Raw genomic sequence first — 23,458 nt, 5'->3', positions numbered from 1 at the left:
TTAAAGCACTCCTTAATTAGGATGGTGGTTAAAATAAGTCCCCAAATTATTGGACACTCTTTCCATTGAGAGATGGGACTATGTTTCTGCCCACTGAAATCCGGGCTCTGTGAATGCTTGTCAGATAGACTAAAAGTGATGCTGTCTCACTCTGAACTAGGCCTTGAGAAATGGGCGGTTCCTGTCTGTTGGATACTCATTTTTGGAACCCAGCCACCATGTTTTGAGGAAGTCCAAGCAGTCCAGGGTTCGATCCCTGGGTTGGGAAGATCTCCTGGAGAAGAGAAAGGCTACCCACTCCAGTGTTCTGGCCTGGAGAATTCCATGGACTGTATAGTCCATGGGTTGCAAAGAGTCAGACACAACTGAGCGACTTTCACTTTCTGATCACTTTTCAAGCTGTCCATGGAGAGGCCCAGCTGAAGAGGAACTGAGGTTCTTGACTGGCTCCAACTGAACTCCAGCTGACAGCTATTATCAGCTTTCTAGTTATAGGAATAGGCCCTTGTGGAAGTAAATTCTCCCTAGAAGTTGAGCTGCTGTGAAAAGCAGAGCCAAACCTTCCATGCTGAGCTCTGCCCAAATTGCAGACTCACAAGTTAAATACATGAGTTTTGTATTTTTTAAGCCACTAAGTTTTAGGGTGGATTGTTACTCAGCAATACACAATGAGAACAATGGTTCTGGACATACTGCAGTGGATCTGCTTTAGGAGGGCTTTGTTAGGTGGTTAAATTGCCCTGTATAAGAAATAATAGGAAAATAAGAGGATTCTGAGTCATCAAGCTAAGGAGCAGAGGATGAAGAGAGGGAGAGGGCTCCAGCCATACAGAGGATGGGTAAAGCATAAGTGAACTCAACAGCCAGCAAAATGATCTAGTGCTAGAGATGGGAGGGGCTATTAGGAACAGGGGTGCAAGTGCTCAGGTTAAAGATGTTTGCTGACACAGCTGGCTGCAGGGATGGGGCACCTGCTAATCTCTGTGCCATTACCGTAAGCATTCAACATAACCCTGCCACATGTATACAGTCTCAAGTCTGGAATACTCAGGACAGGATGGGTATACTGCAATGAAGCTTGGTGGAATAACACAATGCAATTATTAAGGTTTACAGTAACTTCAGTGGTAGAGCTGATCCTTCCTGCCCTGACTGCAAGTGTGCACCTCATTTATTTTGGTTTTGAAGGAAGACCACAAATTCTTTCCTTGGCCTCAGTGTGGACACTTGGGGACATTCGTCGTCTGGGTTTCTCTTTGGTGTCAGTGGAGCATCCCATACCTGGTAGGTGCCCCTCACAATGTTACTTAATAATGCAAGCAGGTAGATGCCTTAGATACCTTGATTAAGTGAAATACTCTAGGTCCAAGGAAAGACCATATCAGACTCTGATGACAAGAACCATAAAATAATAAATTCATGTTGTCTGAAGCCACTATTTCCAGTGGCTTAAGCCACTAAGTTTGTGGTTACCACAAGAAAAAACTAATACAACCTGGATGTGAAACATTATAATAGAGTGTTTTAAGTTAAAGGAAAGATTTTTTTAGAAGACAAAAAAAAAAAAAAGGAAAATGTCCAAAGCTTATTTCTTGAGTTAAAAGAAAGACAAAACAATGCACATTTTCTTTGCATTTACTTTTACTGGAAAAAAAAAAAGAAAAAACAACAACAAAACATTTTTTTTTTCCAAAAGAATCAAAAGACCATTACACAAGATCGCACAATCACTTACAAATGCTGTCAATTAAAGGTAAGTAGGCTAGTCTCACAGAGTCCTTGTCTAAGTAGTTTTCTCCGTATGCAATACACTGACAAAGTAATTCTCAGAGCTGTTGGGCTGGATTCACAGTCCCACTGGGCATGCTCACTGCATTCCATAACTGAATCACATCAGATCTCAAGTAGGAACTCTTCCACCAAGATTTCTATCATGAGAGCAGTTTAAATAGTCACCTTCTTTCCATTTCCCACTGGCTTTTTTCATAGTCAGGGGTATAGTTCAGCGTTATCCAATGTCTTTCTCCATTTACCACACAATTTACTCTCCTTTGTTTGGGACCTAACTTCCTCAGTCTTCACATTCTTTTCAACCACCACTGTCTTTACTGTACAATAAGATGAGTTCAGTGTAAATATAGAAACCAACATCTTCAAAGGGGGAGAAAAAGAAAGGACCACCTGCTAGAAAAAGGATACAGGGATGATAGGTAATTTCAGGAAGCCCTAGAAAGGACTTTTTGCCATTAACATTAGCTTGTAAAACGCAAGTATGAAACTTAAAAAAAGAAATCAAATTTGATGTGTTGTGTGTGTGTTTTATTTTGCACCATTATGAATCAAATACAAATACAACTAATAATATGCTCTAAGTTGCAACATGAAACAAGAATGGTAACAGCTTACAAATGCTGTGAACGTTCAGTTCTCTTCTGAGACATGGGGTATATCAATACTCCATTTTTCAGAATCCTCCCCTGGGCCTTGTAATCACACATGCCACAGACGGACCTGTGTTTCTATTTTCCCCCCAGAGGACTGGAGTCTGCAATTCTTATTAGATTCAAACTCAAGGTACAACTTAGCAAATGCTACATGCTTTATTAATGATTTTATGCACCTGTGAGGTCTACTTAGGACCCAGAAATTAATTAAGAATATAGAAACAATCTCTTGAAAATATATATCATATCTCTACATATACCTCTTTAGGAATCATGTAAAAGCCTAACATATTCTGTGAATTTGATCTTTATAAGTAGTTTTCTAAAACAAACCTACACATAATTTTTCCCCTCAACAGTACTGATAAAATACAGGGCACCTTTTTCCTTTCAAGTATTTGGGTAAAATAGCATACCCTGAGAATTTGGGGTGCAAACCTACACCTTGTAAACTGTAGAATGAAACTCCTCAAGCACCACATAGGAAAATGTGTACCATGATGGTTTTAAAACACAGAGACTATTACTGAATGTGTCTTCTCATGCACATATAATATATACTTATCATGAGATTATAGTCAGTCTACTTAAGAATCAACACTGTCCTGCAGTCCAAAGTATTATTTCAGGTAGCATGAGCATTCAATTTGTAACAAACACAGACTTCCATTTCTATGAAATATGAAAATAATTTAAATGCATTAAATCTCTTCAAGAGGCAAGAATGATGAAACCAAATTTGAAATTAAAAAGATTTGTATAGCTATGTATTTCTGAGTGACATAGGATGGTTTTGAAGAGCATGTTAACATTTAAGATTCATCATAAAGATGTCAAAATGTAATTTGTTTTAGCTTATTTGCTCAATGATATCCAGAGAGCCATACACATACAGACATAACGTAGATGCAGACATACAGAGAGCCAATATGTTAAGTCATTAACTGCATATTTGGGCTTCATTTCATCCTGAGGGCAATTTCAGAGAGTGTTTTTCAAGAAAATACATTCTGGTGAATTAAACTGTTGTACTGGTTACAAATTTGTTCAGTTTCCAACAACAATTCAAAAGGAGCATATTTCAACCTGACCATTTGACCAACAGGGAAATAGGGGAAATGCATCAAGATTTCTACACAAAATGCCCTGTGGTTCATCTGGAAAACTACATTTTGACATGTAACCCCAAGAAAAGATGGCAAAAGCCAGATTCTGCAATTCTAATTAGATTCAAGCTCCAGGAACCCTATAGGAAATGTTACATGCTTTATTAATGGTTTTGTATATTTAAACCATAAAATGGTAGCTTGGTAGCTGAAAGGACACTGTTAGGGTGATGGTTTTATGGGCCAGAAGGTTTCATATACTCTTGGCTTTTTCTACTTAGCTTTGGTTGAATAAGGAAGGACACAAGGACTTCATTCAAATATCAACACAACCTCAAGAAATAAAACAATGAAAAGTGAGGATTTAGATTTACCTTATGTTTTTAAAAATGTTCCCCTCTATCATTTGAGGTGGTAAATGGCCTGGCAGCTTTGCTTTTTATGGCTTGATGAAATAGAGAACCATGAAATTATCACAGATGATATGGTATTCATAGAACACTACTTTAAAAATCACTTTTTTTTTAACCACTTGGATATTTACTACAACGAAAGCAGCTTCTCAGAGGACATGGCCTCTCTGATAGGGCCAACAAATGAAAAGTTCTTTCTTTCCTAGTTTACCTCAATGTGAAAATTTGAGGCTTAGATCTGTTAGGGAAAAATAATGATAAATAGTGATAAGTAAGCGTATGGGATCCCCAGACCCTTGGTAGGTAAGACTCCACCACATTCTCTAGGAAAGGAGATATCTCTCTTTTTGGAGACCTGGAAGTAGTTGACTACTTAACACCAGCACTGGGTTTTCCTAAAAGTCACATGGAGTTTTGAAATAGTCTTGTCAATTCTGGTTCTATCTATGAAATTCTATCTGAGTTTCACAGGATGTGTTCAATACTTGAGATTTCAGTGTTCTGAAAGCATTATAAGTTATTTGAGTATTATGTTTGAGATCTTTAACTGATTCTACATTCTTGTTTCAGTATTAAGTGACCCAGACCCAGAGCATCTCTACTGAATATAAGGAAGGGCTAATGCTGGGAGAGACACTTCCTAGTAATGAAAAATTAAGTTCTGGGGTGAATCTGTTGATGGAGTTGAGTAAGATGACTTCTATAACAAAGGAATAACACTTCCCCCAATTGTGGCACAAGGGCATCTTTTCCAAATACAGGGACTATTTCATATTTCATGCTCCATATCTCATAGAGGCAGTCTCCTCATTTCATAGCTCATCAGCCCAATGATTAATTGAATTGTGACCAGAGCTGACTATTCCTGTCTCAAACCCTTCCTTTTACCCAAAAGAATTCTTTTCAGAGTAAGATCCCTTTAAGGAAAGCCCTGAATATGAAATTGAGTTTTTTTTTTTAAAGAGTACAACTGAGATGGAAACATAACACATATCTTCAGTCATGAACAGTATAAATTTCTGTGGTTTCAAGTGGCAATTTTAAGCAAAAATCAATATTGATGATCATTAAAATAAAAATAAGGCTTTAAAAATCACCAGAATGCTTTATCTTTGAAAAAATAAGTAAATAAGAGGAGATTCCTTTTTGAAAAGCCCAGGAGAACCTTCAAGTTATTCTTTTTAAAAGTAAGAAATATTCCAATGTAGCATTTGCTGAATATATATTGACTCACTTATAAATTATGATGAGCTAAGTATCAGTTCAATCAGCTCTTCAAAACTTCCCATGAACACTCACTAAAATAACCTTCAGAAGTGGGTTACAACTGAGGCAGTATTGAACATCAGTGAAAGATTCTATGATTTGGATTCTCGACATCTCTTAAAACCATAAGGAGCAAGTGATATAAACCTAGATCACTGCTATTGGTATCGTGACAGCTGGAGAGAATCGGAGCCACCAAATCAGAGTTCACTTTCTGCTCCACTACCCCAAACAGGCCACACTTCAGACTCCAAACAATCTGTGAGAGAGAGGAGTATGCAACTATGGAGGGAATCATTAAAGAAGAATATAATCCTCCACACTCATAGCAAAGCTTGGATTCTAGAGGGAAATAGATATTTTATACCTTTCTGAAACTAAGACCTTAATCTTAAATGCAACCACTGGCTCTCCAGTCTTTCAAACCACTCTATTTTAAGGCAACAAATGGTGTCATGACATTGTACCAATGGGAAAGTTAAAACAAGGCACAAAAGTTAAAATCACTGCTTTTCACAATCACATTTGAAATCATGCTAAACCCAATAAAAGGACATGTAAAACATAACCAATAGAATGACTAGGCTTGGCTGGTCTATGATTCATATTACAGACCCATCATATTTAAACCCAGACAAATGCTACAACTCTGCCAGCCAGTCCTGATATATTGCAAGAATCTGTAGGGAGATTTGTGATCCAAATGACTGATTTGCTAGTTTGGTTTACAACAAAACCAATCTTATTCTGTTGTATGTTTTGACTGAACTACAAGAACATGTAAGAGATGGTTTGCCTAGTCACAAATGCAGGAAGGAAAGATAAAGGGAAAGCTTATATTAAAGTACAAAAGGAAATAGTTTTACATAGGAAAAAACACAACCATTCAATCAGCAATAACACAAAGTGTCTTAACAGGGTTATTCAGAAAAGTATAGAAACTTACACACTTGTTTATAAGAAGCAAAAACTAAGAATAACATATCTAGAGGAAGTTTTTCAGGTGATTCTTAGTGTTGTTACAATGAAGCCTTCAGATTTAAGAAGGTTTGTCCATCTTTCTGTCTTGCTCCTATAAACAAACATAGTCAAAGAAAAGACTGTTAGTTCTAAAAGTAAATCTCAGTCTTAAAGAAGCAAGAAAAATGCCAAGATACATTTTATTTAACTATTTGGCTAATTTCTATGTGAATAATGCTGAAGTTCACATTTTAAAATTGGAGAATGTGTTTCTGAACCTACTAGACATCAAATGGGACATCTTTTTGAAACTTGAATTAAATACAGTCAATCCATTCAAAAATTATTTTAGAGTTAAATATTTAGTTTTACTGAAATTATCCATGACAGAAAATAGTATAACAGATATGTTGTTAAAACATGAAAAAATGATATTTAAACTAAATTGGAACATTTGAAATTTATCATGAGTTATTAATTTAGTTAAATTAATAAACTCTATACTCTAAAGTGAATGGTCACCACCTCAATTATGTGGAATTTCATACTGTGCATTTTGTTTGAAATGAGATACACTGGTTAGAGTCTATAACTTACTTGAATCCATTCTAAAACAAGCATTGACGTGTTCAAAATCTTACTGAAAATTAGCCCTTTCTTTCTGTCAATCTCTCTATATATTGTATATCTAATAGAACTTTGCCTAAAGAACTTTTTAAAATTAACCTTTGGGAGTTGGAACTTGAACATAATATTATGAAGACAGAAATAGAGTGGCCTACAGGTAATATTTTTTTAGGGATTAGACGACTCTATCATGTGAAAAACAACCTTTAAGAAGTATCAAATAACAGCTATCTAATCAATTATATGCAATCAGAGTAGAGTGGCAAAGGATATTTTAATCCTGCCATCTAGAAACTGACCTGTGTTATATATATGCTTAAGGAACAGGAAGACTATAATATTAATTATAGGTTTAGAGCTCATATGTATATATTTCAAGTTTGTTGATTTTACCCTTTTGTACTTTATATCAAGAAATTACTTTCAAGAGAAAAGGGACTGTTGTGGGTCTGGAAACTTCCCATTTGCTAAAGTTTTTCTACCTTAGGACACACAGAACAGGAAAAGAAAACATAATTACAAGGAGAGGAAAAGAAAATAGGAGACCAAGAAGAAAAATGTCAATGTGGATCTAAGGACAACTCAGGCTGAGTCCCGTCATGAAGCAAAGTTTGCAAGGACTCCTTGAGCAGAGAGGGGAGAGAGACAGAGAGAAACAGTGAGAGAGAGAAAGAGAGAGAGGGAACACCCCAGGAAAGGGAGAGCAAGTTGAGGAATGGAGGAGAAATCTGTTTCTACCAATTGCTTGGATCATTTTCAGGGACTTGTCTAGATAACATCTTTCCACTCATTTGTGGGATATTGCTTCTGCTAATTGGAGAAACCCACTCCAGTATTCTTGCCTGGAAAATCCAATGGACGGAGGAGCCCTATGTATTAACTTTAGAGGAACTGTGTTTAAACTCTTGAAAGTAATAAGGTTGCTCCAGTTCCTATTAAGGCTAAAATAATGATTGCCAGTTGAACCTGGCAGAGGGTCATGACGAAGTCAGGGAAGGGAGGGGGTGACTGTACTGTCACCAGGCAGTCTGGCCTGGATGACTTCCCATGATTTTTAGGACGGAACCCATGACAGAGTTCAGCAGGGATGTTGGGTCAGATTCTCCCTTGCTCCACATGGGCCTGCGCTCAGAGAGAGGGGAAAACCACCACACACAGCTGGCACCCTATGCCCAGAGCTGTATAACATGCTGGAAAGTGTGGGGGATACTAGAAGACCCTGACCACAGCCAACTCCTGCCCCCAGGGGGTCAGGCAGCATGCAGAGCTGTGAGCACGACCTCCGGTTCGGAGAAATACCAAGAAATCCTGCATACCGGCCCCTGGTGCTGCCCTGAGAGTATGCAGGAAAAAGGGTTGACTTTCTGTCTTGGTGGAGGCCCCAGAGAGATGAGGGGCTTCTGAGGCATTGATGAGCTTCTAGTCTCCAAAGAAGATTGAACTCTTATGACAGGGCATGGACTGTGTGCCATGTCCTTTGCAGTGATTTTATGATTCAATCTTCACAATGCTCCTGCAAGGTATCCCCACTCTACCCTTGAGGAAACTGAGGTCCAGAGAGGGCGAGTCATTTGTCTGAGGGAAGACTTTGAGCCAGGGTGCCTGACTTCAAGGCACATATACCTGGGTTTTAGTCAAAGCCACACAGCTTCCTTTGGACTGAAATGCATGTCCCCATCGGCATTTAGCAGACCCTACTTTCAGGTGACATCCCACACCTGCCCCCCACCCCCCTGAGTTACCTGTCCCTCCCCCCCAACACAGATTACCCCACCCCACCCCACCCACACAAACACTGGCAGCCACAGCCCCTAGAAGTGCTGAAACTATTTCTCTTTGGGACACACAGTGTTCTAATGACTAACGAGAGCTAATTTTTTAATCAAAAGAGAAACACACATGGAGGCTTAAATATATGCTAGACATTGCCAGACTCAGTTTCTTACCTTATTTTCTCCCCTTTTCCCAGTTAAGAAAGAGGGACAATTCACAAGGAACTGAGATGTGCAGGGCAGAGAGGAAGAAAGTGGGCAACACATGGCCACTGAGCTCCAAGGGCCTGGATTTCAGCTGGTCTCTTGATCTGGGACAAATTATTTTTTCACTTGTCAAATGGGGATAAGAAAGTACCCACTGGCTTAAAGAATCAAGCAGCATGATGTTAAATCTTGGTATATAATAAATGAATACACATTAGTTATTAATTTTCCTTTCTTCTTAATTTTATAGAGGTTTGAGGAAAATACAATGACAAAAAAAAAAAAAAAACAACCCTGTAGAGAAAAGCACAAAATAATAAGAATGAGGAAAGCTACAATCCAAGGAAAGAGAAAGGGAGAAAAAAGAAATGGCAAAAAAAAAAAGACAAAAGGAAGATAATACAACAGCAGCTATATATAATTATCAGGAGAGGAAGCCACAATCACGGTAGGAAAAAACAGATATAAATGAATTGATTCAGAAATGTGATCATGGGATGAGCTGAAAATGAAACGTTGAGCGTGCTGCCTGCAGCCCGCCCTGTGACCTCGTGCGCGAGGCTGCCGAGAACACAGGTAAGGGAGCCGCCACTTCCAGCGGTCTAGTCCATGATGACCACAGACTCCAAGCAGAAAAGGGAGGAGAAGGGAAGAAGCAAGGTGGCACTTTAAACTAAATCAACTTCAAGGGACCAGGAAAGAAGAACCAACAATAAGGAATAAAAAAGAAATTATCAAAAAACAGAAAGCAAATTCTCAAACAAATGGAAGGGGAAGCAAAGAGGAAAAGTAAGATGTGGGCCAGACCCCGGGATGGAGGAGGAGAAAGAAGACTTGGAGAAAAAGAGAAGGGGGCTGGGCAGCATTAAGAAAGAAGCAAATGGAAATAGACTCTGGTCTGGGATACTTCAGTTCTGAGTCCCAGTTCTGCCCTAGATGGACACTGTGACTTAAGAAGGGTCAGCCTGAATTTTCTCCTGCAATTTTTACACAAGGGGACAGGGTTTGATGATCTAAGGACCCCATGGGGCCCCTTTAGAGAACCCTATGGAAATCATTTCCCCTGAATCCGCTCCCTTTCTCCTTCCTCTTTAGTTGCTGATGTCTGGGGCTCTATTCAGGAGATAGAAATAACTCCGAAGAAGTGAGGAGAAAAAGAAAGAACAATGACACAAGAACAGTATAAGGCACACTCAGAAATGAAGAAGCAAATGGGTCAAGTATTAAAAACAGAAAAGACATTCAAAGGAAACAAAATAATTGCAGTCCCCACTGGGTGGCAGGCATGGTGCCAATAACAGTTTTCTGTTGTTATTATTACATATATCTTTATGCCCTTGTAAATGGTACTTAGTATCAAGTCTCAGATACAATTTTAAAGCAAAAATACAGCATATAAGCGGGTGGGCAGGAGAAAGCAGGAGACTGAATATGTTAGGGAAGGAAAAATATAGCCACATGCCTCAAATGACAGAAATCTAAAATACAAATAATCTCATCAGAAAAGGCATCAGGGATACTGTGGAGAAGGGACTTCCAAAATGAAACATAACAAACGACAAAGGCCTAACAAGAAAGGAGAGAGCTAGCAAGTGTTGAACTGGTATGCCCAGCACACTGGTGTGTTTCCAGTGGGTTTCTGTTGTAACTCTCTGGCCACCAGCTGGGAACCGTTTGGTCCATTTATCACACTGTGTGATATCATTACTAAATACAAATAAAATACATAATATTACTACTTAGCTTCTGAGATGGGTTGTGACCAGGCAAAGATTGAGGAGCACTGCAATTTTGTTCACAGGAAGAAGAGAAATAGCAAAGACACCCCTATAAAAGCGAAACTAGAGGAAAATTCAGAATAATCCGAGAGGAGCAGCAGCTGGGTATACTCAAATCTATATGGGGGAGAAAGTAAGGCTCCTGGTTACAACGTGCAGCTAAAAATAGATGATGAAATACTTATTATTTGAGCTGGAAGGAATCTTAAAGGTTAAGACAGGATTTGAACACTGGTTTTGCAGTTCTGTGTGTACAGCTTATGTCTTCCAGCTGGAGTGCAGGCTCCTGGCTTGTATTAATAGGATGGTCACATGTGGATTCATAGCCTCACCACAGAGTTCACCATGGCTGATGGAGTGTAAACATGTAATTCATGCTCGTGGAATGAATGAAGGAGTTAGTGTGTTTTATTAAACATTCATTTTACAAAAGTCAAGAGAATCAGAGCAGGTCCAAGGTGTCCTGGCTGCCAGTCCTGGACTCATTAGGCTCCTCTGCCATCCTTTTTTTGTTTCATGACTCCTACCAACAAACAAACAGCACAGTGTGTGGTCCAGGAGCCAGGAGCCAGCCCCATGGGTCCTGGTTCTCTCCCTCTCTGGGGCCCACTCCAGCAAAACCACTTCTTTCTAAAGCCCCAGTTTTATTCTCCATGAAATGCTGTGTTTGGATCAAGTCATTTATGTGACTTAGTTGAGAGGGGCACATAAAACCCTACTCTACCTCAAGAAAAAACTCTGGAATAAGTCTAGTTTTCAAAGGAAATCTTAAAGTGAAACTAGCTTCCAGGCCTTCTCACACTGACTGTCCGTACAAACACCAACAGATGAACGGGGGTGTACCATGTAATTTTTGCTATATCTGAACCATGTTTAAATTTTTTCACACAAGGAAAAGAACTATACATTTCCTTTTTTTTAACCTGACTTTTCTTTGGCAAGTGGCATAGAACTTTCAGGATGCTGAGTCTTGAAGGATTTTAGTTATCATCTGAATTTGGGTAATTAGATTTTCACCTATACACAGAAAGCTAATAATTAACTCCTCTATGTGTGTATGTGTTTGTGTGTGTATATGTATTAATTGCTCAGTTGTGTCTGACTCTGTAAAACTGCATGGACTGTAGTCCGCCCGGCTCCTCTGTTGATGGAGTTCTCCAGGCAAGAATCCCGGAGTCAGTTGCCATTCCCTTCTCTAGGGGATCTTCCCAACTCAGAGATTGAACCCAGGTCTCTGCATTGCAGGCAGATTCTTTACCTTCTGAGCCACCAAGGAAGCCCCAGTTATCTCCTTGCCTATCGTTAAATCTTGAAGCCAGCCTTTGCCTTTCTATTTTTAGGGTTGTGGAGTAAAATAAATGTTAAAGAAATGAAAAGCTTTCAAATAAATCACTGTTCAAATATCTAGTACAAAAAACCTGAGTTTGTATTTATGTCTGATGGAAACCACTCCAGCCTAATCTCTCCAGACTCAGCAGACGGGAGAAGGGCCAGAGGCAGCTGCTACAGGACACGAAGCTAGCCTGTGCCACTTCCTCCCTCCTCGGGGCCCTGTCCTCCTTTCCCCTTGCCCTGTGCCTCCACAACTCACACAAAGGCCTCCCAGGATTAGCTGCTCCCAAACAGCCTTAGGTAAACATCCCACCTGTCCAGAAGATGAAAACACTTTTGTCTAGAGGCTACTCCTTTTCTTCTGCAAAGCTATCTCTAAATTGGGGCCTCTTCCACATGCATATTTCTTTATTTTCTACATTGAACAACAGTTGCATTATTCATCATTAATCTTTGCCTCCCTTCTTTATTTGTGTTCATTACATATGGCCCGTTGCAAATTCTTGGAAAGGAATTCAAATCATTTATTTCTAGATTAGAAGTGAAATGAGGGTTGTGCTTTTACCTGATTTTTTTAAGGAAGATCCAAGGATTATTGAACAGTGGTCTATTGTTTATTTTGCAGCCTAGTAAATATAATACATAGTAAAATCCCTTAATTTGGAAAGCTTTTATATTTTGCAACAACTGTTACATGATCTGACATTCACACAAATGTTGAGCAGTAGAAATCATTGACACACAGTTGTCATGGGTCCTAGAGAGTTTGCATGCCCCAGAACATACAACTGGTGAAAAGATGCTGGCTCTCTGATCCTACATCTTAATTTAAGGCTTTTTTTCATTGCAGAAAGAAACAATGTTCCTCTCTTTCTTTTCAGTACAGGAATGGCTTATTTTTTTCATGTAAGCATAGAAAGGGTTCCTCCCCTCTTCCTCTCCTTTCTCAGTTCAGTATGCTCTTATGGAGGTATGAAACCCCTTAGAAGCATTTATGCTGTCAACCCTTCCTCATGTGAAGACAACAGGAGAAGGAGAGGGCAAATCTGTCCGCCCAGTGCAGGCAGCTTCCTCCTGTATCTGAAGGGTGTGTGTGTGTGTGTTTAGCTGCTCAGTCATGTCCAACTCTTACGACCCCATGGACTGTAGCCCGCCAGGCTCCTCCGTCCATGGAATTCTCCAGGCAAGAATACTGCAGTGGATTGCCATTTCCTTCTCCAGGGGATCTTTCCAACCCAGGGATTGAACCTGCATCTCCCTTTCATCACTGAGCCACCAGGGAAGCCTGTCTGAGGGTTGCCCCTGCCTTATGTGGTTGACCTAAAGTGTCCTGGTTCAGAAAAACCTGGCTCCCCTTCTTATCAAGTTCCATGGACTGTAGTAACAGCAAGGATTCCCACTGATGAATTTCAAATTCTCACCGATGGGCTTCGGTGTCAGAATCCACATCTACTTCACTTAGAGAGGGGAACAAGGGGGAGTTGATTCTTTTCTGATGGGAGAGAATGCAGATAGGAAAGGGTGCCTTGTAGGCATTCCCAGCAGAGCATAGTGGATTCACTCTGAACAGACTGGATCAAACACCGCAGCTTCATCCCAGGAGCCACTGCAGCTTGGGAATCTCCCATCCCATGGGGTCAAGCCGTGTGTGTGTGTGTGTGTGTGTGTGTAAAATACCTTAAAGACTTTGTAAAGACTTTGGACTTGCCTAAACAAAGTATTCTGATTGTCTGAAAGCAAAAACAAGACCTTAAAATAGGCTCTTTGTATAAGAAACTTCAAGAGAAAGATGTGGAAGATGGACAGAAGCCATTCTGCAGATTTTAGAAAACCTCTTAACAAGAAAATGTCAGTCTTTGACTCTCCTTTCTCTGAGGAGCAACCAGAGTAATGGTGTTTCCAAAGATGTCCTGTGCTTCTGTCACTGGGGCTGCAAGGAATAAAGCTCACTCCACAAAATCCAGACCAGGTTTTCATTTCTTCCCCCTGCCAATCTTCACCCAAGGCTAACCCTGATAGATCCCTCCTACTCTCTGTGGGAAAAACACTCAGGCAATTTGAAAAGGTCAAAGGGAAAAGGCCAGCCATGGGGCTGAGGAGTGGGGAGAGAAGGAAGCTTGGCAGGAAAATTAGCTCCCTAATAATTTGAATGGGGTTCTATTATGAAAATACCTCCTCTGCTATAAACCTACCACTTCAAACACAAAGCATTAGGACTCTTCTTAATCCCTCAAACCTGATTATCAAAGTGATAGTCACTCACCAGCAGCTGCTCCCTTTGGCTTTCTGGTGACCACTCATCATCTGTGTTCTACCACGAAGCTCATGGTGGTGCCGTCAAAGGACGGGGGTGCGATGATCCGCGGCCCCAGGGGCTGTGAGGTGATGCTGATGACAGGCTTGCCGTGCAGCTGGGCAAAGCCCTTGGCCCCTACGAGCTGGGAGGTGGCTGCCGGGGCAGAGGAGGAAGAGGAGGCGGGAGACTGACCAGAGGCCATGAAGTAGGGGGCCTCGGTGAACGCTGCAGCTGCCTCTTTGCTGGGGGGCTCTGCTGTCAGTGGGGAGAGCTCACCGCCCGCTGGAGTGCGAGCAATTGGCGTGGGCTGCAGGGCGTTGGCGGGCAGCACCGTGGGCAGAAACCCGGGGTAGATCATGTAAGTGGGTCCATAGGCCCCAGGACTCAGGGCCAGGGGAGGCACAGGGAGGGACATGGGAGCCACTGCCTGCTGCTGGGAGGTCATTGGCACGTCCACATACTGCCCCGTCTCGGGGTCAAACAGTCTCCGGGTCATGGGCTGTACTGGTGTGTCCACCAGATAGTACTGGCCAGTGGTCACATCCAGGAGCATCTTGCGCTGGGTCTGCTGAGGTGGGGGCTGCTGGAAGGGGTCTGTGGGGATGGGAGCTGGGCCGGCAGGTGCCGGGGCTGGCATGCCTGGCGGGGAGAAGCAGAGGACCTGGGGCTGGGCGCTCTGTAGGGTGAAAGGCAGTGGCTGCTGGTGGTAGATGGCAGTGGGGGGATGCTCAGGGCTCTGGGGCCCCGCGGGGGCAGCTACTGTCTCCCTGGGGTGGTCAGGTTTGGTGCGCCAAGCTGGCCGGCTGGTTCCACTGACCTGAGAGCCCTTGGGACTAGTGGGAACCTGACTGCGAGCACTCAGGGGGGGCAAGCTGCATAGAGTGGCCGCAGCTGAAGATGCTGGGGGTCCCTCCCTCCCTGCCCCAGGCCTGCCTGGAAGCTCTCCAGCTGCAGAGCTTCCTTTAAGAGGGATGGTCAGGTAATTCTCACAGTCACTATTGCTCTTTTCCAAATTGCTGCCGATTTTCCTGCTGGTCACCTCTTCCAGAGGTGCCCGGGTGGCCGGAGAGATCTTGAGGGACCGCAGTCCCTGCGATTTGATGCCCTTGGCGGCCGCCGAGGGACTCTCCGGAGAAGGGCCTTGCGGGAACTTGCCAGCGACTCCCCCAGTTTTCTGGGTGCTGCTGGCACTCACTGTGAAGACATTCCGTTGGCTGGGGAGTGGGGGCAGGGGCTGGGTTCTGTCCACATCCTTGTGCACCGGGGGAATATAGAGGGACCGGGGCCGCTCCCTGGCCAGGTTCTCAAAGGCCGCCGCGCGGGCAGACACGCTCTCGGTGCTGGGGTTGGAGTTTCTCCGCTGTAGACGCTCTGGACCCCCTCTCAGGACCACCCCGCCTTTGTTCCCGACGCCCCGCGGCTCCTCCGGCTCACCCAGCCGTCTGGACAACTTGTCGGGGTCAGCGCCCCCGGCCCCTTCCCTCTCCTCGCTGGCGATGAGCGACAGGACGTGGCTGTCAGTCAGCAGAGGCAAGGGGTCGCTTTTCCGCTTCCACTCGTTCCTGTTGAAGCTGTACAGCTCTTCCATGGACCTCACGGCCGCTGTCAGCTTCTCCAGGGCATTCCGGGATGTCTTGGGGCCTTTCCCTTCCTCCCTGACCTCCTCCTCCTTGACCTTCTCTGGGGTCTTCTGAGCCTTGGAGACGATCTTGAGCACAGGCAGGTAGGAGCCCTGTTCAGGCTTATTGGGGGCGATGGTGGCTACCGGCAGCCTGCCAGATGCCCTGTGCACCAAGACTGTCCCTTCTGGCGAGGAGGAGTTCAAGACCCTGCCGCCTCCCTTGCCCGCATTCTCCCTGGGCTCTCGCTCAGTGCTGTCCTCCCTGGGGTTCACCACAGCCTGGCACGTGATCACCATGGGGGACAAGGATCCAGATCCCCCAGTGGCAGGAGCCAGCTGCCTGGGTTTGGGCCCAGTCAGCCCCTGCTCTGGGGTAACGCTGCCCTTGTCACTGCTGTCCCCTGACCCCTTGATTAGTTTCCGGACATCTCTCACCTGATGGAGGGGGCCTTGGGCCTTCGACTTGTCCCTGACGTCTCTCACCTGGAACTGGGGCACTTTTTCCAGGCTGTCCCCCCTGAAGAGCTTCTGCTGGGCCCTGCTGTTGTCCTCATTGGTCTTGAAGAGGTTGGAGGCACTGCCGCTGGCCAGTTTGGGTGTGAGCAACTTGGCAATGTTGAAGTCCGAGCTCGGCTGTTGCACGCTCCCCAGGCGGATCTTGATTTCAGGAGCCTTCGGTCGGATCACTGCCGTGGAGGTGGCCTGAGCAGCAGGATACTTGGTGGCCTGCTTCCCTGGCTGCTTATCCTTGGGTGTCTGCTGGATGTTGGGGACAAAGAGACGAGACATGATGGTGGACTTGCTGGCAGAGATCTCCCCCAGGTCGGCCCTCCAGTCACCCCCCTTGGGGAGTTTCAGCTTCCCAACGGGGGCTCTTTCTTCTCTCTTCTCAACCTCTCTCTCCTTCCAGGACCGGAATGCACTGTTCTGACTGCGGAGGAAGATGCCCTTGACAGTCTCTGAGGCACTCTTTTTAATTTCACACACTTCTGGGAGTCCATTGGCAAAATGATGGCCGGAGCCTGCGTGGCTCTCCCGAGGGGCACTGGCTTTGAAGATGGGGGATTTAGACCCAGCTACGGCCCCCTCCCCGCCGGCATCAGACATGCTGACCACCGTGTACTCAGAGCCAGCCTCCGAGTGGCGAGAACTCTGCCTCTGCAGGCCCCTCTCGCGCTGCTTCTCAGCCCCTGGGGGAGGGCCCTCTGTCTCCTTGGAGGTGCTGGAGAGGTGATGGTGGGATGTGTCGCTGAGTTCTCCCCTCTCCATTTTGAACTCGTGTTCCCGCTGCATCTTCTTGGAGATGACATTTTTGAGCAGGCTGGAAGCAAACTTGGACTTCTGGGGGCCATCAGCGCGGGAGGCCGGCTTGCCACTCTCGGAGGTCTCTGAGCCATCATCCGTGTACACTGACCCGGAGCCCTTGCTGGGGCCTTTGGTGGCCTTGCAGGGCCCCGCGGCCAAGCTGGCTTTGCTCTCACTGCGTAAATTCAGAGGCTCGAGAAGGGTGACCACGCGCGGACCGGACTGGACCTGCTTCTGGAAACACAGAGGTGTCTCCACGTGTTTGATCTCGCCCTCGACTTTGCTGACCACGAACTCCAAGGCCTTGGTCTGGGACTTCTTGGATTGGATGTAGAGCTGGTCTGCCGTGGTCCTGGCCCCACCGCCCTTCCTCAGCCCTGCAGCCACTGAGGCCGCGCTGCTCCTCAGGAGGCTCTGTTCCACCCTGGCTCCAACACCTCCACATTTTAAGTCCAAGAAGGTTGACCAGCGCCCAAAGCCGACTTCGGAGAGCGCGGAGGACTCCCGGGAGCTGATGTTCAGAGCCTCAAAGTAGGGGTAAGCGAGGCTCCGGAAGGCCCGGGAGGTCAGGTTACGCACCTCTTTGTCCGCATCGTCCAGCTCGCTCACGGCACTGGAGGCTCCACTGGAGTAGTCCACCAGCTCCTTCGCCCGGATGGCCCCGCACCGGGTCTGCAGGCGAGCAGGGACGGCGATGAATTTCTTTGCATGGTCCTGAGCCACGGCTGCAGCCGGGTCTTGCTTCAGCGAACTGGAATTGTGTTCAGCAGCTGTAGAGACGCGGAGGCTCATGTCGCCTTCATGCTTGGCAGCATAAATAATGTTTTGCTTTGCACACACGTTGCTAGGCTCATTTATAGCCCGGGAAGTCGGTTTGATTGATAGGAGGATCTGGCTTGCTGCGTTCCCACAGCTGCTGGCGGCGGTGGCTGCTGCTGCCCCTGAAGCCGCCTCCGGGGGCTCGGGCAAGGGCTCCCGCGGGGTGGCCGTGCCAGGCCCCGTGGGTGGGGGAGTGGGGTCAGCGTCCGAGGGGCCGCTGCCCACTTCCGTGCTGCTGGTGTCGCCGCCGCCACTGCCCGCGCTGGGACGGGCGGGGTCGCTGCTGGTGGGGCTGGGTGTCCGGGTGGCGTTGGTGCTGGGAGTGGTGCTAAGGTAGCAACTGTTGTCGTCGTCCTCTTCGGTCAGGGTGGTGACGTCCTCTGGGGTCTCGTCGCTGCCACCGAAGGAAGCGTAGTCCACAAATGAGTAGATCACGTTGTTGTCCTCGAAATCCCAGCGGGAGGCCAGGCCCACGTCGAAGTCCATGTCCTGCTCCACCTCGCTCAGCTGGATCTCGTGGGTGGTGATGTAATGGGCCTCCTGATTTCTGGGGGGGTCCCGGCTGCCCTGAGACTTGGCAATAATGTCTCTGCACTCTGTGGCATCTGCTTCCCCACATCTCCCTCTTCCTCCCCCTCCCCATCCTCCTGCTTTTTCCCCTTCTTCTCCCTTGGGCTGGCAGCTCAGCGCGTTCTCACCACTGTCACTCTCGAAGCCTAAGGATGAGGACGAGGTGGCCAGAGCCCCTGTGGATGTGGTGGTGCCATCCATCTTGGACAGGCCACTTTCTTCTGCTCCGTCCACCGGGGAGGAGGAAGAGGAGGAAGAGAAGGGGTTGCTGCCCTCATCGGTACCGGAGAGCTGGGATCTGGAGAGTTCCGAGGGGACAGAATTCTTCAGGGGGGCCAGAGCTTCGCGCTCTTGACTGCTGACTTCGTCTTGGGCTTTCTCCTGGGGACTCTTCAAGCCCCTCTGATCCCCCTGGCGCTGCTCCTGAGTGAGTCTCATGGTCCGGGGACTGTCCCTGGGGACTCCAGCTGAAGCGCACATCTCCACATATTTTGCTTCTCGCAGGGAGGAGGCTGATGGCTTGGGAAGCGGCTGCAGCTGCTGCTTTAGCTCCTGGCTATCTTGAGCTCCGCTCGCCCCGTCCCCCACCTCCTTGGATCTGGCCTGCAGATTCAGTTCAGGAGGGGTGCCTTCCATTCTGAGCCCTTGCCTAGGTGTCAGCGACAGGAGGAGACAGTGGTGAGCGACGGGACTGTCCTGGGTCCCTCCCTGGCCCTGGAGGGGCTGCAGAGTAGCCTGAAGCAGGGTCCCACGTGCCTGGACTGGCCCCAAGGCTGCAGGCACCCTTGCCACTGCCGCCACCACCTCCCAGTTCTTCAGCCCCTGTGGCGGGGCCCAGGCCAACCTGAGGGAGGTAGGAAGGCTCCTGGGTTGGGTGGCAGAGGTGGTCTGTGGCCAGGGGGCTGCTGCTGTGGCCGAGACTGTGGCCAGCTTCCAGCAGCCAAGCTGTTCTGTCCAGTTGTTGGCCTGACGCTGTCGGCAGCTAGGAGTCTGAATGCCATCGACCACGGAAGAAGCAGCATCTGTAGGTCGACTCCGGGACTTCCAGAAATGAAAGGAAAGCATGTGCTGTTTCTTGTGGAGCCTTGTCCCTTTCCTGGATGGGGTAAGAGTGGGTCACGTCATTCCAGAAATATTTTTAGTGTCTATTCCCCAGTCATACTGAAACCACACTTGAGGGTAGAGAGAAGAGGCTCTGAGATGAAGAGAGAATGTGGGAGGTAGAGAAGACGTGTGGGTTCTAATTGAAATCAACCAAATGTCCTATGTAATCTATTACGAGGATGTCTAGCAAGTATGAAATTATTCTTTACTCACTGCCGTCTTTCATTCCCAAGTCTGATTAAATGTGCCCCCCACTCTTGTTCTTAAATAAATCTGAATTCAGCAGTGCATTTCAAATCAATTAAGGACAGCCCAGAAAGACTTCAAAATCTCCCTTGGACATATGGCAGCTTTATGTTTGTCTGAAAATCTATGCCTTTTCTTTCTCTTTCATCTTAAATCGGTTGAGTTCTGGTAATACTACCTTTTGTAGGAATAAAACACTCTATTCCTCCTTCCCCAAAGTTCCACTTTATGAAACATAATCTGTTTGTTTAAAAATAGGAAGAACTCCTCCAGCCCTTACTGTTGACTAAAGTGTAAAAGGGCAATTTCAGAGACTTGAAACTTAACACTTGAAATAAACTTTTAATTAGACTCACTAAAAAGCACCACATGGTTCCAAACTGACACTACTTTAAATCCCTACAATCTCAAAAAGTTCCCTAAACTTCCAAAACCGTGGCAAGACAATAAACCTCCAATTATATATAGAGCCTGAGCCGCAGCCTCACGATTCAATTACACTGGCTGGACTCCAGACCTGCAGGGCACTGCCTGAGAAGGCACGGGAGAACAACGAACACACTTACCCTTCACGAGTACAGTGAGGCTGGGAGGGAGGCTCAGAGAGGAAATGTGACCCACTGGCATGCCCCATGGCACCGAAGCCAGAATCCTAGGTCACTGGCTCTGAGATCCTTTCATTTCAAACAATTCGGGAGTTGTGCAAGTGTATTTGCCAGGCAACCCCAGATGGGGGTTCTGTGCTGGCCATCCTCAGAGCAGATCTCTTGGGTCTATCAGTGAAGAATCACAAGTCTTGGTTTGGTGAGATCTGGCTCCCATTGCCTGCCAGGCCCAGGTCCACCACTATACATAGTCTATGCGTCACTTATGCCGATTGAATAAAGCACTATTTTAAACATTCACATTTGTGGGAAGCAAAAATAACACCATCAACCATCCCCTTCCAACATGAAGGCCACCCCCGCACTGAAAAATGTTCCTTCCTCTGGCTGGGCGTGGGGGGAGGTATGGAGTGGGAGCCCCTAGCAACTGAGGCATCCACCTTCTCATCCTTGGGATGTGGACAGTGCAGCCCTACCATTCTCCCGGAACAAGTCTCTCCTGCCCACATCACTGCCATTGAAAACACGACATAGGGAAGGCTGGAAATATCAAGTATCACAATGTGGATAGAGAGCCAGAGTGCTAGACACAGAGAGTAAAAGAGAAAAGGAAACAGAAACAGAGAGGGAGAGAAGGAAAGAACAAAAAAGTGAGAGAGAAAGAAGGGACTTGCTAAATTTGTGATCAAATTTTTGATTATGGAGAGCCAGGTGGAATGGCACAAAATCCTAGATTCTTAATGATAAGAAAAAAATTGTGAATTGCAATAGTTACAACTAAGAGTTGCATAGTGTTTACTGTGTGTGAGTCATTATCTGAGGCACTTTTAGATGTGTCTGTATTTATTAATTTAATTCTCATTACAGCTTGGTAAGTTAGGTACAATAATTGTAGTGAATTTACAGATGGAAAAGCTGAAGTACAGAGATGTTAAGAAATTATAGTGAAGTTGCTCAGTCATGTCTGATTCTTTGCAACCCCATGGACTGTAGCCTACCAGGCTTCTCCGTCCATGGGATTTTTCAGGAAAGAGTACTGGAGTGGGCTGCCTTCTCCTTCTCCAGGGGATCATCCTGACCCAGGGATCGAACCCAGGTCTCCTGCATTGTAGGCAGATGCTTTACCCTCTGAGCCACCAGGGAAGCCCAAGAAATTATAGAGCAGAATTCAAACCCAGGCTGTCTGGTTCTAGAGCTCACCGCTTCACCATGCTGCTACACTGCCTTGCTGACTTCCGTACTCAAATACTCTCTGCTGCACCCAGACGCCCGATTAGACTGGAGCAGGGCATCCTAGGCTATTTCATCTGAATGACCACAAAATAAGCCATGTAACCATTTCTTGGTTTTGTTTTGTTTATATCATCAGCCTGTATTCACATTATGTATTCAGGGATTAAGGAACATGAGCCTATAAATAAAATGAAATAAAATATATCTGTCTCCTCCAGGCAAGCAGAATACTTCCAAAGCCCCATTTTAATTTTGCTTCAAAGCCTGGGATGAGAAACCCTGAATACTGCCTCAAACACTGTGGGCCATACACACTCCTCAGCTGATTATAAAACAGAGTTTCTGCCCATCATGGCAATTATACTTCAAGAAGAAATGTTTCCAGCACTTTCCATATGGCCCTGTCTGTCATGACAACTCAACAGATTTTAGCAGTTTTGCCTTACAGTTGGCAAAGCACACAGTTGAAAGGTCAGATGCCCTGGATGTAGGTTAAACATAATTATTCAATGTCCTGAATTCTAGAAGCTTACTTCCAGAGTTTTGCTTCTTCCAGAGAGTACAACCCTTGCCCAAACTCCCCGCAAAGAGAGAAGGTTAACCTAAAATAGGCACTTACCTCCAAAATACCTGTGTGGCTCCTTTTCTCTATTCTAAGTCAATGCCAGCATAGGAAAAAAATTGTAGGAAAAAAAAATTGGCCTTTTTCAAGTAAGGTCAATTTCCAAAAAGTAGAGTTTAATTCAAACCACAAGTTCTATTTAAAAATCAAAAAAGCAGAAAATTTGGAGTAGAAAGACTCTATTAAAATATTTTTTTAAAAAAGAAACTCATAAATGGAAAAACAAGGACCAATCATAGAGTAAAGTAAGACAAAAGCACCAAACTTCTGCTTCCTGGCATTTCCAGAGCTCTAGATTAGTATATGCTACTGTGAAATAATTTCAGTTTTGATGAGATAACTTTTTGTCATTCATTAGCCATGGAGCCATTTATTCCTAACATGACTACAGTCATTTTTTTTTACAGATGAACTCAGTGATTGCCTACCTGATCTCAGCTCTTGAGCAATTAACAGTGACTAATATCACCAGCATTAACCCATGCTAAGCAAGCATACTTGCTAGACTAGGCAAGGTATACTCAGTAGATAACTTTATATGGGAATTCAAAGAGCAACAAAGGAAATGACTCATGTCGTTATATTTATCTCTGAAGAGAAAGTTTCTTAGCATTCCCTGAAAGTCTTATGCGATGTATCACAGTGAAGAAAACTTTAATATGATTAAAGAAGAATGATGGCCAGGCTATCCACCAACCAGTGAAAGGGGATGGTTATATTTCAGGCCTCTGACAGTGGCCTCAAATACCTCAAATAGACAAATACCTCATTCCAAAGCAAAACAGTTATCCAATGTAGACTACAAGACCAGAAATGAAGAGATAGGTTTAAACTCTGACTCAAACTAGACAAAGGATTTTTCAAACACAGGCATTTTCAGGATTCTCTGAGGTGCAATGGGGGACAGTTTCTGATTACTTTAAATTTGGAGTAAGGCTTCCCATTGCGTTTAAGTTGTGGTGCTGGAGAAGACTCTTGAGAGTCCCTTGGACTGCAAGGAGATCAAACCAGTCAATCCCAAATGGAATCAACCCTGAATATTCATTGGAAGCACTGATGCTGAAGCTGAAGCTCCAATTTTTGGCCACCTGATGTGAAGGGTCGATTCATTGGAAAAGATCCTGATGCTGGG

General features: G+C 45.2%; 1 protein-coding gene across 2 annotated transcripts; it reads right to left on the bottom strand.

Annotated features, from left to right (window-relative positions):
* Positions 1-1,619: 1,619 nt before the first annotated feature.
* Positions 1,620-22,631, bottom strand: C6H4orf54 (chromosome 6 C4orf54 homolog). Of its 2 annotated transcripts, none has more exons than XM_070372105.1 (3): positions 22,324-22,631; positions 14,169-19,612; positions 1,620-6,301 (listed from the first exon to the last, which is right to left on the bottom strand). In XM_070372105.1, exon 2 carries the CDS (start codon positions 19,579-19,581, stop codon positions 14,206-14,208), a length of 5,376 nt encoding a protein of 1,791 aa, XP_070228206.1. In that variant the 5' UTR covers positions 19,582-19,612; positions 22,324-22,631; the 3' UTR covers positions 1,620-6,301; positions 14,169-14,205. The 2 variants fall into 2 exon arrangements, with proteins under 2 accessions (XP_070228206.1, XP_070228205.1); XM_070372104.1 differs by lacking the exon at positions 22,324-22,631 and adding an exon at positions 20,433-20,639.
* Between the last annotated feature and the right edge of the window lie 827 nt (positions 22,632-23,458).

This window comes from Bos mutus, chromosome 6 (genome assembly GCF_027580195.1).
Source record: "Bos mutus isolate GX-2022 chromosome 6, NWIPB_WYAK_1.1, whole genome shotgun sequence".
NCBI classification, from domain to species: Eukaryota; Metazoa; Chordata; class Mammalia; order Artiodactyla; family Bovidae; genus Bos; species Bos mutus.
The sequence above is the reverse complement of the archived record's forward strand: the minus strand, read 5'-3'. Positions and strand labels throughout refer to the sequence as shown.